General features: G+C 36.0%; 1 protein-coding gene across 5 annotated transcripts in view; it reads left to right on the top strand.

Moving 5' to 3' along the window:
- The window catches only part of LOC141439934 (furin-like protease 1), a 276098-nt gene that overhangs the window by 236706 nt on the left and 26426 nt on the right, over positions 1-12966 (top strand). For all 5 annotated transcript variants that reach the window (XM_074104401.1, XM_074104397.1, XM_074104399.1 and 2 more), the window contains exons 4-7: positions 165-316; positions 4096-4224; positions 6501-6666; positions 12310-12482. In XM_074104401.1, the coding sequence (XP_073960502.1) occupies positions 165-316; positions 4096-4224; positions 6501-6666; positions 12310-12482 (620 nt within the window). The remainder of the gene's footprint in view (positions 1-164; positions 317-4095; positions 4225-6500; positions 6667-12309; positions 12483-12966) is intronic.

The raw sequence follows: 12966 nt of genomic DNA, 5'->3' as shown, positions 1-12966 counted from the left end.
GGTGGAGGAACTGCATTAACACGCATACTTGCATAAGCTTAGCTATCATAAGGTCGCGGGTGAGCAAAGAAATTCTTTTAGTTCATGGACGGTACGATATTTTCGAATTTCGTAGTAGCCCCTCCCTGTCACAGATATTCACTGATATTTACTATTTTCAACAGTCGATACCTCGATCGTTCCGTCTCCTTCGTCGGCGACGAAGCGGGATACGGGGAGCAAGCGGGAGTTGCCCGCGCGAGTAAAGGGCCGACCGAGAGCTGCCGACGCCAAGTTCCAGCTAAATGACCCAAAGTGGCCACACATGTGGTATTTAGTAAGTAGTTTTTAATAAAAGATTTTCTTTACAAACTTTGTAGGTACGTTGGGACGTGGTGCAGCAAAGTTTGTGCATGTAAATGTACCAGTATCTGACACAACAAAGCGTGCATACTAGAGGTGAGACGTACTAGGCAAAACGCGGACTGAGTCTTGCGAGTACGCATCCACAAAAAGACTAGATCCAAAGACTAGGTCCACGAGTATCTACGAGTACTTAACTCAATTGGCTCATTGCGTAAACAAAATGATTCCCGTAAATGCGCTCCCGTGATTGCGTATACACCGTACTAGTTTTAGTAGTTTTACGAATATCGAACTACCGACAGTTCAGTCTTCACACTTAATATTTTTTTAATTTTAAATTATATTAAATACCGACTAAAAATTTCCCGTCATATTTTAAACAGGCTTAGGACTGTCAGCAATTTTTATAAATTTTTCAGTTAAAAAGTGTACATAAATGCTTGTTTTCAAGTTGGCGGAACGTTGTCAGCCGCCGTACTCCTAAATACTCGTACGCTAAAAGAATCGCGGGCGGGAACGAGTACTCACGCGTCCAAGCCAAAACCTATTCCAAAAACCTATTCCAGTAAATACGTCTCACCTCTACATCCACATAAATATCTTATATGACTCTGTTTCTAGGGTCAGTAGGACATGTCAATTATTTTTGCAGGCTCCCCTGTGGCAGATATTAATGCAGGTGATTGATTGTACTTTAATATTTACCAAAGACACGTTTGTAGTGCTGTTAGCATTAATTTTAGTTCTCTTTAGCTTTCTATAAACATTGATTGACGAAAGTAATTAAAAGATATAGTAAAATAGCTGAAATAGCTCTTTATTAATTAAATTAAATCATTTTCATAATATACATCGAAACAGACTAACATGACAACAAGTAAAAAACTGGAACAAAATACGCCGTAAAACTATGTATGAAATTTATAAAGAAATAATAAAACTAAAATTCCTAAATTTTATCAATTTGAAATTTTATACACGAACTTCGACCTCAAGTGACTTTCATTTCACTTTTCTTTTCATTCTAATTTCAAGACCATACGTCATTTCTGTTATTTTTCGAAGTTGATTTCTAAGTTTCTTTGATCTTTCTAAGCGAACAACTAAAATAATATTTCTAATGTTTTTTTTTATATATGAAATAGGCTTACGTTTGGCCTCAATCTCGCTTGATGGAAGGCGAAGATGAGGCCTAAGATGGTACACGTTTGCCTAGAAGGTGTCTATTAGGTGTTTATTTATGTGTTTCTGAATACTTTCTGACGGACTAAGTTTATGTTGAAAATAGCCTGAATGGCTTCGAGAAAAGTATGGTACGGCCGTGCCTTTGTTTTTGTTTTGCTCGACTTGGCGGGGGCACTACCGTGCCCCCAGATTAATACCTAGTACAGGCTCTGGGGACAAAATAATATCTAATCCGTGCTAGGCTTCAGGCGGTCTGGTGACATTTTCCGTGAAATGTTTTATTATTAATTCTAGTTAGTCTAAGGGACTTGGGATTTTCATATGCTGTTCTACATAATTTAATTAAGTGCCTTGCGTTTGACCTTTTAATGAAAAGCTTACTAACCAAAATAATTAACACTTAAATTACTGCTGCGAGAAAGAAAATTAATAATGCCGGATCATAAAAATGCCTCGCGTTGAAGTTAAGTCAAAGTAAATGTTTGTGACCACTCATTTTCGGCGTTTTGTTTTCTTTAAAGACTTGGGGAGTGGAGTTTAATTTCTTGTGTGCTTGTCATAAAATTGTCGAAGCCAAAAGCCGCCAACTTGAGTTTTATCGCTGGCAGAATTTGTGTTCGAATGATAATTTGGTACTGTCTTCTGTGAGGGAGGAATTATTAAGCTGGCAGAAAGATAAAAGTTATGCTCTTAAAGCTTTTAGGAGTATTTTTGCCAGCGCTACATTTTACATGACGATTTTAGATGATAAAGTGTTCTTTAAAACTACATAATATTATAAAATAATGACAATACAAACGCTTTAAAAAAAATATTGAACCAGGCTTTACTGTGCAAAATTTTAACAAAAACAAGCAAGTTAACTGTTTATTATGTTCATTAATTAAAAGTACCTACCTACTTTAATACTTATTTTGTCACTGGAATGGATCACTATGGAAGCATAATTCTATAAATGCTTTTTTTAAATAACCCGTTGCGCGACTTTTTTTTGGCTCATTTTGGATAAGTACCCTATGTTAAAAGGTGATAGAATTTGGTAACAAATATTGGCAAATCACGAGTTGCTACATAGTTACACGCCACTGTGGCGCGCAGGCCTCCCACGGTAATTTGATTCTGTACACTGTTTTCCATAATACAATTATTTACAAAATGACCAATATCTACATGCAGTAGCATCGAACATTTGTATTGAACGCAATCAAATTATCTCCAACTAAAAATGAAAGGACAAATATTAAAACTGTGCTTGATTGTACTATGTGCAAGCAAATTTGAATGCCAAACAATCAATCAATCCATAACAGTTTTTGTTCCGCTTCGAGCATCATTCCCCTAAAATTGCGGAATACATTTTCAGAACGACGACGAGTATTTGCTGAGACCGCATTTTTACATTTTATTTTTCAATATGTCGCAGAACCTTTTTGCCAATCATGATTTCAGATATCGAATTACTATATCGAATTATAAATAGGAAAGAGCAATTAAAATATATACCGAAGGTAGGAACAAAATTTAGATATCAATGTTAATAAATCAGTAATGATATGCGAGAGGATAACATACACTAAAAAGCAAATTAAGGAGATATGAGTAGAAATTCTAATTTAGGAGACACCAGTGACAGACTACGTTAGAAAAATGTTTGCAATGTATACTAGCATACTTAGGAGATGAGCCATGAAGGACTTGCCTTAAAACTATTACAACTCCTATTTTTTTGTGTATTTGTACCCCATAAAATCATACTTATAATAAGTAACTCAGGAGTGTTACCATGGCAACACAAGCTACAATAAAAAAAACCGGCCAAGAGCGTGTCCGACACGCCCGAAATATGGTTCCGTAGCCATTACGAAAGAATTAAGTATTTAATATTTTTCTACGGATTTCGTATTTTGTAAGGAATATTCCGAGTTTAGGTATATTTTATACCTTAGGCTGCTATTTACTCTTAAACTACTAATAATTCTCAAGAAAATTTAATTGTTATAGTTTTCCTTGTAAGTTTGATATACTCACTACCATCCTGAATTTTATAAAAAAATTCCACCCACCGGTTTAGATTTTAGAGGAGGGGGGGGACGCTCGATTTTAATGAAAATTTGCAATTTAAAGTTGAATATTTTGCAAAAGAATCACTGAATCGAAAAAACTTTTAGCAACCCCCTAAAAAACTTATCCAACGATAACCCACACTACAAGATTGGATGAGAAAAAAAATTTACCCCCACTTCACGTCTATGGGAGGTACTCTAAAAAAAAGTTTTTTTTTAATTTTATTGTGCCATTTTCTCGGTATAGCTTACATATATATTCGTGCAAAATTACAGCTTTCTAGCATTTTTAATTTAATTTAATTTAAAATTTGTTCATTATGACTAGTTCGACAGCAAATATTTACAATAATCGCTTGAGTCCAAGGGGGGAACTAAATCTCCATTAGACGGGCGGTTTTTGTAAGATTTGCTATCTAACTATTCATAATGAACTGATTTTGTTGAGTGAGGGATGCTTCATTTTAGCTTAGACAAGCTCTAAAATGTGATTTGTTTTCAGAACCGTGGCGGCGGTTTGGATATGAACGTGATCCCGGCATGGCGGGAAGGAATCACGGGGCGAGGCGTCGTCGTCACTATTCTGGACGACGGGTTAGAGACTGACCATCCCGACTTAGTTGCTAATTATGTAAGTTATTTTTTAAATAGGTATAGGCATACGCTGTCCCTGTGCTGGGATGCATGTCCTTCCCAGTCCCACTTGTGTTTGGCGATCTTTCTCCCTTATCAACAATTAGAGTTTTGTAGCGCAGTTCAGTGTTTCTGATTTGATCAGCTCTTCGAACACCTAGGATGTAAAAATATAATTATTTAAGTCAATGGACATTTAAATTTTGATTAATAACTTAGCAAATAATCATCGTCTATATACGTCCCAGTGCAAGGCACAGAACGAAAGGGCTTGGGTCGTAGTTCCCACGCAGACTTAACGCGGATTGGGACTTCACACACAATTGAATTTCTTCGCAAGTGTGTGCAACGCGGACCCAGTGCGTATTGGGATTTGGGCAGAGTATAAGTAACCAATATGAAAATCTGTATAAATAAAAATGAATCGTAAAATGTGTTGCTAAGCGCAAAACTCGGGAACGGCTGGACCGATTTCGCTAATTATTTTTTAGTTGTGTTCGTTATTGTCAGGAGAAGGTTTTTATGGAAAAAAAAATAGAAAAATTCCAACGCGAAAGCCAAGCGAAGCCGCGGGCAACAGCTAGTATGTAAACTAGCCTTTCCGAAATTTTCTGTTGTAAATGTTACTTTTGGCCACAAATGTACCTGTAAACCTACTTAGCAATCGAAATCATTGTTCAACGACCAAAAATTTATGAAATTTACTGAGAGAATGTTCTACGCTGTACATTTGAGTTTAATTCCACTCATTGAGGCATTCAAATAAAATGATACGCTGCGCACAAAAGCTAAAGAACAAAAGGAATAAATAACAATTCAACAAAAAAATATGAAACTCTGATATTTAATTCTTATTTAAAATTTCCAGCTTCCATCAATCGTGCTTATACTTACCTTGGATCATATTTTACGGCGAACAGAACGAAAGTAGGACACATGGGGCCATAACAGACGACATTTGCGAACAAAGCGAGATTCAAATTACGCGATTCATCTCACTCGCGCGGTTTTAATCCCTATGTTCGGAAAAACGCGATATTGGGTTGCCGTATAGGGTGAGATCCACCGTCAAATTTTGCACCTATTTGCTTCTTACCGTAAAACAAAATGACTGACCTACCGGGGCGATTTTAAAAATTTTAAGTTCACGATTAACTCACGCATTTTTGCGTTCGTAACTTAAATCGATGTCTTTATCGATATTCTTTTCTTGTATTTTATATCAAAAACCATCTTAAATTATATGGATAATATCAATTTTGTAGCAATTTTAGGTAAAACAATCAAAGTACCTAGCTAGTTTATGAAAGCCACCCTATCATACTAAATTGGAGTCATAATGATTCCGAATGGTTGTCTAACAAGCAGCACTCGTAGCTACTTTTTTCTAAAATTTACGTTCAATGCACATTTCCTATTTAAATCGCCTCTTCTGCAATCTTGACTCCTGGAAATGCTAGAGTTGTACTGACTAAGAGGTGGAATTTTTTTTTAACGGGTCATTCACATACTTCTGTTTTCTCTGTTTTCTATTACATTTTCTTCACGTTCTAAGGAAATGACAGCTTTTAATTCAAAAAAATGTTCGGTTTTTTTTCGGCAAGAACCTTTTTTTTTACCTAAAGTCACATTTCCACCAGGGAACAGACAGGTGCGGAATTTAAATGTTGGATCTTATACTATGGTGGTGCTCATGCAGCTTTTGGTACAAGCAAGGGGTAAAAGCGTGGAATGGATTTAAGTGCGGTGATGTAGCTTTAGTTGGCGTTTGCAGAATGACAATGTTTTTATGCACCATTTCGTTTGGTAACTTTAGTACGGACATAGATTTCTAGAATAAATGTTCTTAGCTTTAAATGAAGATGAAAGTGGGACTCGCAGTCACATCGTATTTTATCATAAGAAAAGTAGACGACAGAGCTCTTAGAGATGCTAATAGTTATTTTTTCATGATAGATATTTAAGGTAAGCTGATCTAGTTGTTTTCTTACATATAATGTAATATTAATGTATTAATATTTCTCGGTAGGTACTTAAACAAGTGTTTACCTTAATTCTTTAGACGATGCGATTAAATTGTATGGCAAACGATAAAGTGGGTCATCTGATAGTAAGTGTGACCACCAGCACTTATGGATACTCGCAACACCAAAGGATTGCAAATGCGTTGCCAGCCTGAGGGGCTATGATACTTAATTTGTCGTCACTTTACTTATTGTCTTCTTCTCCTCACCGGAACACAGCGGCTTGAGCATCTAATTCTTCTATTCCCAGGACCCAATGGCGTCGTACGACGTAAACTCGCACGACCCGGACCCTCAGCCGCGGTACGACATGATCGACTCCAACCGACACGGCACGCGTTGCGCCGGTGAAGTCGCTGCGACCGCTAACAACTCGCTCTGTGCCGTCGGCGTCGCATTCGGGGCTAGTGTAGGAGGTGAGTTATGGACTAAAAGCCCGAGACGGTCCTTAAGACTTTTGTTATTTTGTAAAAGCTGAAAGTTATAATATTTTTGTCAGGCTTCTATTCACACACAGTTTATGGATGTAATTTCCAGCTTCTGTCGAATGAGCGTAGAGGGTAAAATCACTCGTAGCACAGGCCGCTTAAGCGCGGTACCGCATAGAATTGTGCTAGCGGGAAAAAACCCGCGCGTTATCGTTCCCAAATATTGCGAACACCTACCTTCGGACCTAAAACGGGGAAATAATGATGAAACGTTTAGCCGTCGCCTGAAAGGCATTTTGTTGGAAAAGGCATTTTATTCAGTCTGAATATGACATTTTAATTTAATTAGAATTTTGTTTTATTGCTTGATTTTTTGTCATTATTTTTATTTGGTAACTTTGTATTCTAGTTGTGATGATCCCTAATGGAGAACCAATTGTATTGTAAATTATAATTGTTATCCATTTATTATTTAAGATATAATACTGTGATCTTGACATTTTCAACTTTATTGTTTTTAATTACAATTTTATTATTGTGTTATGACGATCCCTCGTGGAGAACAAATCTGATCTTTTTATTTTCTTTTTTTTCATCTCAATACTTGACATACTTAGCATTTTCATTTTTTTATATTATTGTTAATCCTGTTTAATATTACCATTGACGACTTCAATACAGACATTTCTGTAATTTATGATGTATTATATTGAATGAATAAATAAACTAAACTTAACTAAACTGGCTCCCTACAAAGTGTCTGGCAATGAAGAAAATGATTTCTAATATCATTCCGAACAAAATGAAAAATCGAGTTTTATACCCTAATGAATTTGAGGTGTAATTTTAATACATATTTATACGTATGATTTAAAAGGATTACATTTCACTGGTGAGCATCGTTATTTAGTAAATTATATGGAAACACAAAAAATGTGTCCACATTTATATTACAACGGTGGAAAAAGTAGCGACATCGTTAATCATTAGAAAAACTAAAGACCACATTTCTGCAGTGTACTTCGTACGACACGACATACTCTAATAGACATGACGCATATCTTAAGCTAGAAAGAAAATCGGTTTTCTAATTTTATTGTAAAAATGCGCTTCTCAAAAATCTTAAGCGATGGTCCATTAATTGAAACGAAAGACAAAACAAGCACGTCAATGTCGAAATTATTGACTTTGCCATCCACACCACGGGAATTTTCGTAAACATTACTTCTTTAGTAGAAAATAATACGGAAGCCTTAGTAAGGTTTGTAACATTTATTAATTTATTTCAAACATTTAAACAATTATCATTACAGGCATTGCCTTATGCGATAATGTAAATATTTAGTCAAAAATAACATAACATAACTGCAGCTCCAATCAATAATCTTTCTTTAAAACTGTGTTATATCTTATACTGACTACTCAAAAAAACATAATATGAAAAAAAAAGATTCAGTAGCTTAATCAAATATTTAAAAATGCTGCCCGTGTACAAACTGTATTTCGAAGTCGAAGTCACGAATTTACGAAAAGAAAATCCTCTGTAAAGTACTAAAGTAGTTCTTTTACAACATGGCGGATAGCGTGAGACAGTAAAAAGCAAAGAGCAGCTTTGGCGAGTGAGGCGATAAGTAAATCGCTCAGTCAGTCGGAGTCGCGAACTAGTCTACGTTTAGATTTAGAAACTATGTACGTTGTACTATTTTATTTATACGAAATGGGATTGCATTTTGTCTCAGACTTACTTAAAGTAACACACTTTTATTTTAGTGTATGATGTCTGTTCTTCGTGAGGTTGAGTGTAAAAACACATCCTTTCTTTGATTTTTGAACAAATTTTAGGCACTTGTTCCACCGCCGACGATGAGCGAGAAGCGAGTAGAGCGAGTAACTAGAAACGAGTGGGTGAGCAGCGAGAAGCGAGTGTAGTTTTGTCGCTGGCTGTAAGCGAGTGTTCGAGTGCGACGGGCGATTACTCGCTCCACTCGACTCGCTCGTGCGGGGCGGCCGCCAAGCTGACATCGCTGAGCGAGTATCTATAGCTCAGCGAGTTTTATAGCTCTTGTCGCTGCGGCAAAAGATGTAAGAGCGAGTTCTCGCCGACAGTGTGAACAGCCAGCGATCAACTATTAATATATGTGTCTCTTTTACTCACACAGGATCTTATATCTTTTGTTCGTTTCTTGGGCGAGAAAATAGTCGATAGCCAATCGTTTCCTCGCTGGCGGTGAGACAACTGTCTTAGTTTGTCAGTTGTTGCGTGGCGGTTATGTTAAAAAGAAACGAAAATGGTGAATTGTCGGAATCTGGGTAAATGAAAAAAAGAGAGCTAACAAAATATATATTTACGACTGAAGATGATTGGAATTTCACCCACAACTTTTGGGTTAGTAGTCAAGGCAGTACCAACCACAAGGCTGAACTGCACTAACCTATATTGCTTCTCAGCTATAACAAACGCTGTTTTAGCGAAGAAGCAAGTTACGAGTAAATTATGTAGTGTAATTCATTGATCTCTACAAAATAATGCTTGAATCAGTCAACCTGAAGGCTACCCGGTTGCCTAAAAGATGCATACGGTTCTGTTTATCTTCAACCTACTATACTTCGTTTTTTTTTAGCATTAGAAAGAAGGTAAGCAATCTTGCGGTGTCTTTTTATTGAATAACACTTTTGAAAAATAAGTCACAGCTAATATGTACCAATTAGCAAGTATATTATGATCATTTATATTTTTTTGGTATCATAAGTAATATTAACCGGTTTTTTTTAAATGTTTTTCAATAAAAAGACTTGTCATGATTATACCCTTTTTCTAATGCTAAAAAACGAAGTACCTATAGTTTTATGAATCCAAAAGTTTGTGTGTGTGCATGTATGTCGCTCTTTCAAGCTTAAACCGCGTGACGGATTTAAATATAATTTCGTGTACAGACAGTTAAATTCCTGTAATAACGCATAGACACATTTTTAATCCCGATATTCTAATTACATTTAGCATTAGACACGTAAAATCTCAATCTCAATTGCTAAGTTTAAAGACATAAAATTTTGAACGGGCGTTCTTGATAAAACAGAAAAATCTTTATAATAAGTTTAAAAAACAATACAACTGCCATGATTCACGCAAGCGAAACAGCAAAAAGGCTAGTAAAATATATAAAAAATATACCTAACGAAGGGCGGGAGTTATTTATAAACACACAGTAGGAGAGTAGACTTCTTATGATTTCGTGATAAATATTTGTTACGTGCTGTTTCCAAAATATCGCTGAAGGAATATTTCATAATAACATATTTCGGTTTTTTTGAGATCAAAGAATCTGCCCTTTTGATGGAGCACCTCATAATTAGGTACCTTAGTGGCCTTTGATTTCTCTGAGTAGGTACTAAAGTAAATACGAATGACTTTTATTTTCGTTAGTAAACCGGAATTTAACTACACTGGCGGACGGATGAAGTTAATAGATTAGATTAGATTAGATTTATTTATTACCTAATGAAAAAATACATCATAAATACATGTTAGGTAATTATAAGAAATTCACAAAAGGATCGTCAAATTGTATACAAAATAATAGTAATAATAATAATAGGTATATGATAGTGGTAAATTAAAATACATTGTCAGCCAAAATAAAATTAGAATTAAATTTAAAAATAATAATAATCCTGAGTAAAACATGGACAAAAGTTAAAATTAGGTACAATGTCAAAGTCAATAAGTTGTTTGTTAAGTAATCCGTTCATGTAATTTTAATCATGACTAATATTATAAATGTGAATCTAAAAATGTTTGTTTGTTTGTTACGCTTTTACACTAAGATATTTTTTTTTATTGGAATCCAGGATTCAGCAATGAGACGGTTTTATAAAAATCGCGAAATCACAAGTATAAATAATTGGTCAAATAAAGTAGGTCGAAATGGTTCTTGTAATATACCGAACCCTTGGACGGTGCCTCACCTTTTCTGCTTTGTAAACTGTCATTGTAAAGATGCAAAATGTATCTATTATGAAGTCACAATCACACCTGATAAAAAAGGCTAAGGTAACAATCTGCATTATTTTTCCTTTTTCTTTTGGCCGTTTCCAAAGTTTCATGATAAAATCGCCGCAGCCTTATGCATTTTCCGCTGTAAAGGATGCTTCAATTTAAAATTTGAGCCATTCGAAGACGGTGTGGCATTAGATTCCGTCTGGTTTGCAGAAAACTTTTCAAACACCTAAACCCTTAGGAACTTGAGCCAAGTTAGTTCAACAACTTGCAAGTTTGACTTCATATGTTTAATTTAATTTAACAGGTGTTGGTTTATTCGTTGTATGGGGTTTTCCGACCATTAAAGATAAAAGAAAGAGCCAGCTTGGCTGGCAAATGAAATGAATGGTGAAATTAAGCAATGTACAGTCGAGTTCATAAACTTGGGAGCAAAAACTTTATCAAAAATATCTAAACACGCTTCTAAGTATGCCATTAACAATAGAGTCGTGAATAATAATCCAGGTAATAAACTATTTTTCCAAATATCATCCGAATCCGTTAAGTCGTTTTTGTGAAATGGAACAACTTAATCAGTTCAGTGCCGTGCAAACGTCGCCTACGTTTATTAAAGATCTTTCTTGTCGCACTGTAATTCATTATACTATATTTTACATTGTTTCTAAAATAATTTCAGCGCTTGAAAAATGCTACAACCCTGGTGTAGATTTATCGCAAAAGTTTCGATTCTAGGCGGTAGGATTATGCCTTTTCAAACCAACACACTCCAGACAGTGCTACGAATTGTTTTCGTGAACCGCTACATTGCTACGAACTATTCGTAGAGGCATGCTACGTCGCGCGTAGCAAATTGGTTACATTCCTTGAGCTACGCAGTATCGAGTCACTCATTTAACAATTTTAGAGAGACAATAGAGCGTTTTAAAAATGAATGGATATGTTAAAAAAAATTAAACTGATTTAGGTCAATACCACTTTGTTTTGACAGTAGGTATTTTGTTTTGAACCAGACTTACATGTTATATTTGTTATTATAATTTTTGATTTTTCATTCTTACTGATATTTTTTTTTCTAAAATAAAACGAGATGTTATCGCTAAGGCCAATTCATATATTTTTTTTCATTTAAAACTAGGTACCCAGCGATTGGTCTTTATTACCTAATGGTAAATGCAAATGAGGCCAAGATGCAAGTCACTCGTTCAGTAACAACCTATATTTTTCTCGCTCGTAGTACGCGGGATCACACACACCATTGAATTGCTTCGCAGGTATGTGCAACGATTCCTTCGCCGTACAGCTCATGGTTAAATTTCAAATGTAATTTGCACATGAATTCCGAAAAACTCAGAGGTGCGAGCCGGGGTTTGAACCCACGATCCTCTGCTTGAGAGGCCATAGGTCAAACCACTCGGCCACCACGGCTCGTTCAGTAGCAAACTATTTCTTCGCTCTACTTTGATCTCTGTTATACTCAGGGAGATGACATCTTAATACAAAATTACCTATTACTCCGTAACTCCGTACATTTGAGGGCCAGATTTTTTGCCGCTCAGTATATCTCAAAACAGCGAGTTCTGTGAAAATTTTGTACGTACGTACTTATTCCATAATCTTGTTTTTTTCTGTAGGTGTTCGTATGCTGGACGGTGACGTCACAGACGCAGTCGAAGCCCGTTCCCTAAGCCTCAATCCTCAGCATGTTGACATCTACAGCGCGTCCTGGGGCCCTGATGATGACGGGAAGACCGTCGATGGTCCGGGAGAACTGGCAACTAGGGCCTTCCTTGAGGGAGTTACTAAGGTAAAGATAATGTACGGGGGGCTACTACGAAATTCGAAAATCGGAGTTTTCATCGTACCGTCCCTCTCACTCTCGTATTAAATAATATAAGCGTCAACGGGACGGTAAGATACAAAGTTCGAAATTTGTTTTCTCCGTTTTCCTGAAAACTCAATTGAGAAAGAAAAAGCAAACTGATCTTTTGTTTCGAGTTGCAAATAACGTTAGTAAAATAGTTTAAGTGGTCCGTTACTATTTTAAGGCTCATTAAAATACTTATAGGAGAAGTTTAGCCTAGAAGATTCGGCGTGATTTTTGCGAACTTAGTTTTTTTTTGTAGACATGTGTTTGCAAACTCGACACTAGTCGGAGACCACCCGAGTAAGAGAACGAAAAGAGAAACGAATAATACTCTCGCTTTTCGTATCTCTCTTTCTTTGGGTTCTCGTATCTCCTTGCCGTCTGCAAGGGCTATAAAAAGGAATTCTTATTTATAATTAACACG

This window comes from Choristoneura fumiferana, chromosome 21 (genome assembly GCF_025370935.1).
Source record: "Choristoneura fumiferana chromosome 21, NRCan_CFum_1, whole genome shotgun sequence".
NCBI classification, from domain to species: domain Eukaryota; kingdom Metazoa; phylum Arthropoda; class Insecta; order Lepidoptera; family Tortricidae; genus Choristoneura; species Choristoneura fumiferana.
This window is presented reverse-complemented; position numbering and strand designations above follow the sequence as displayed.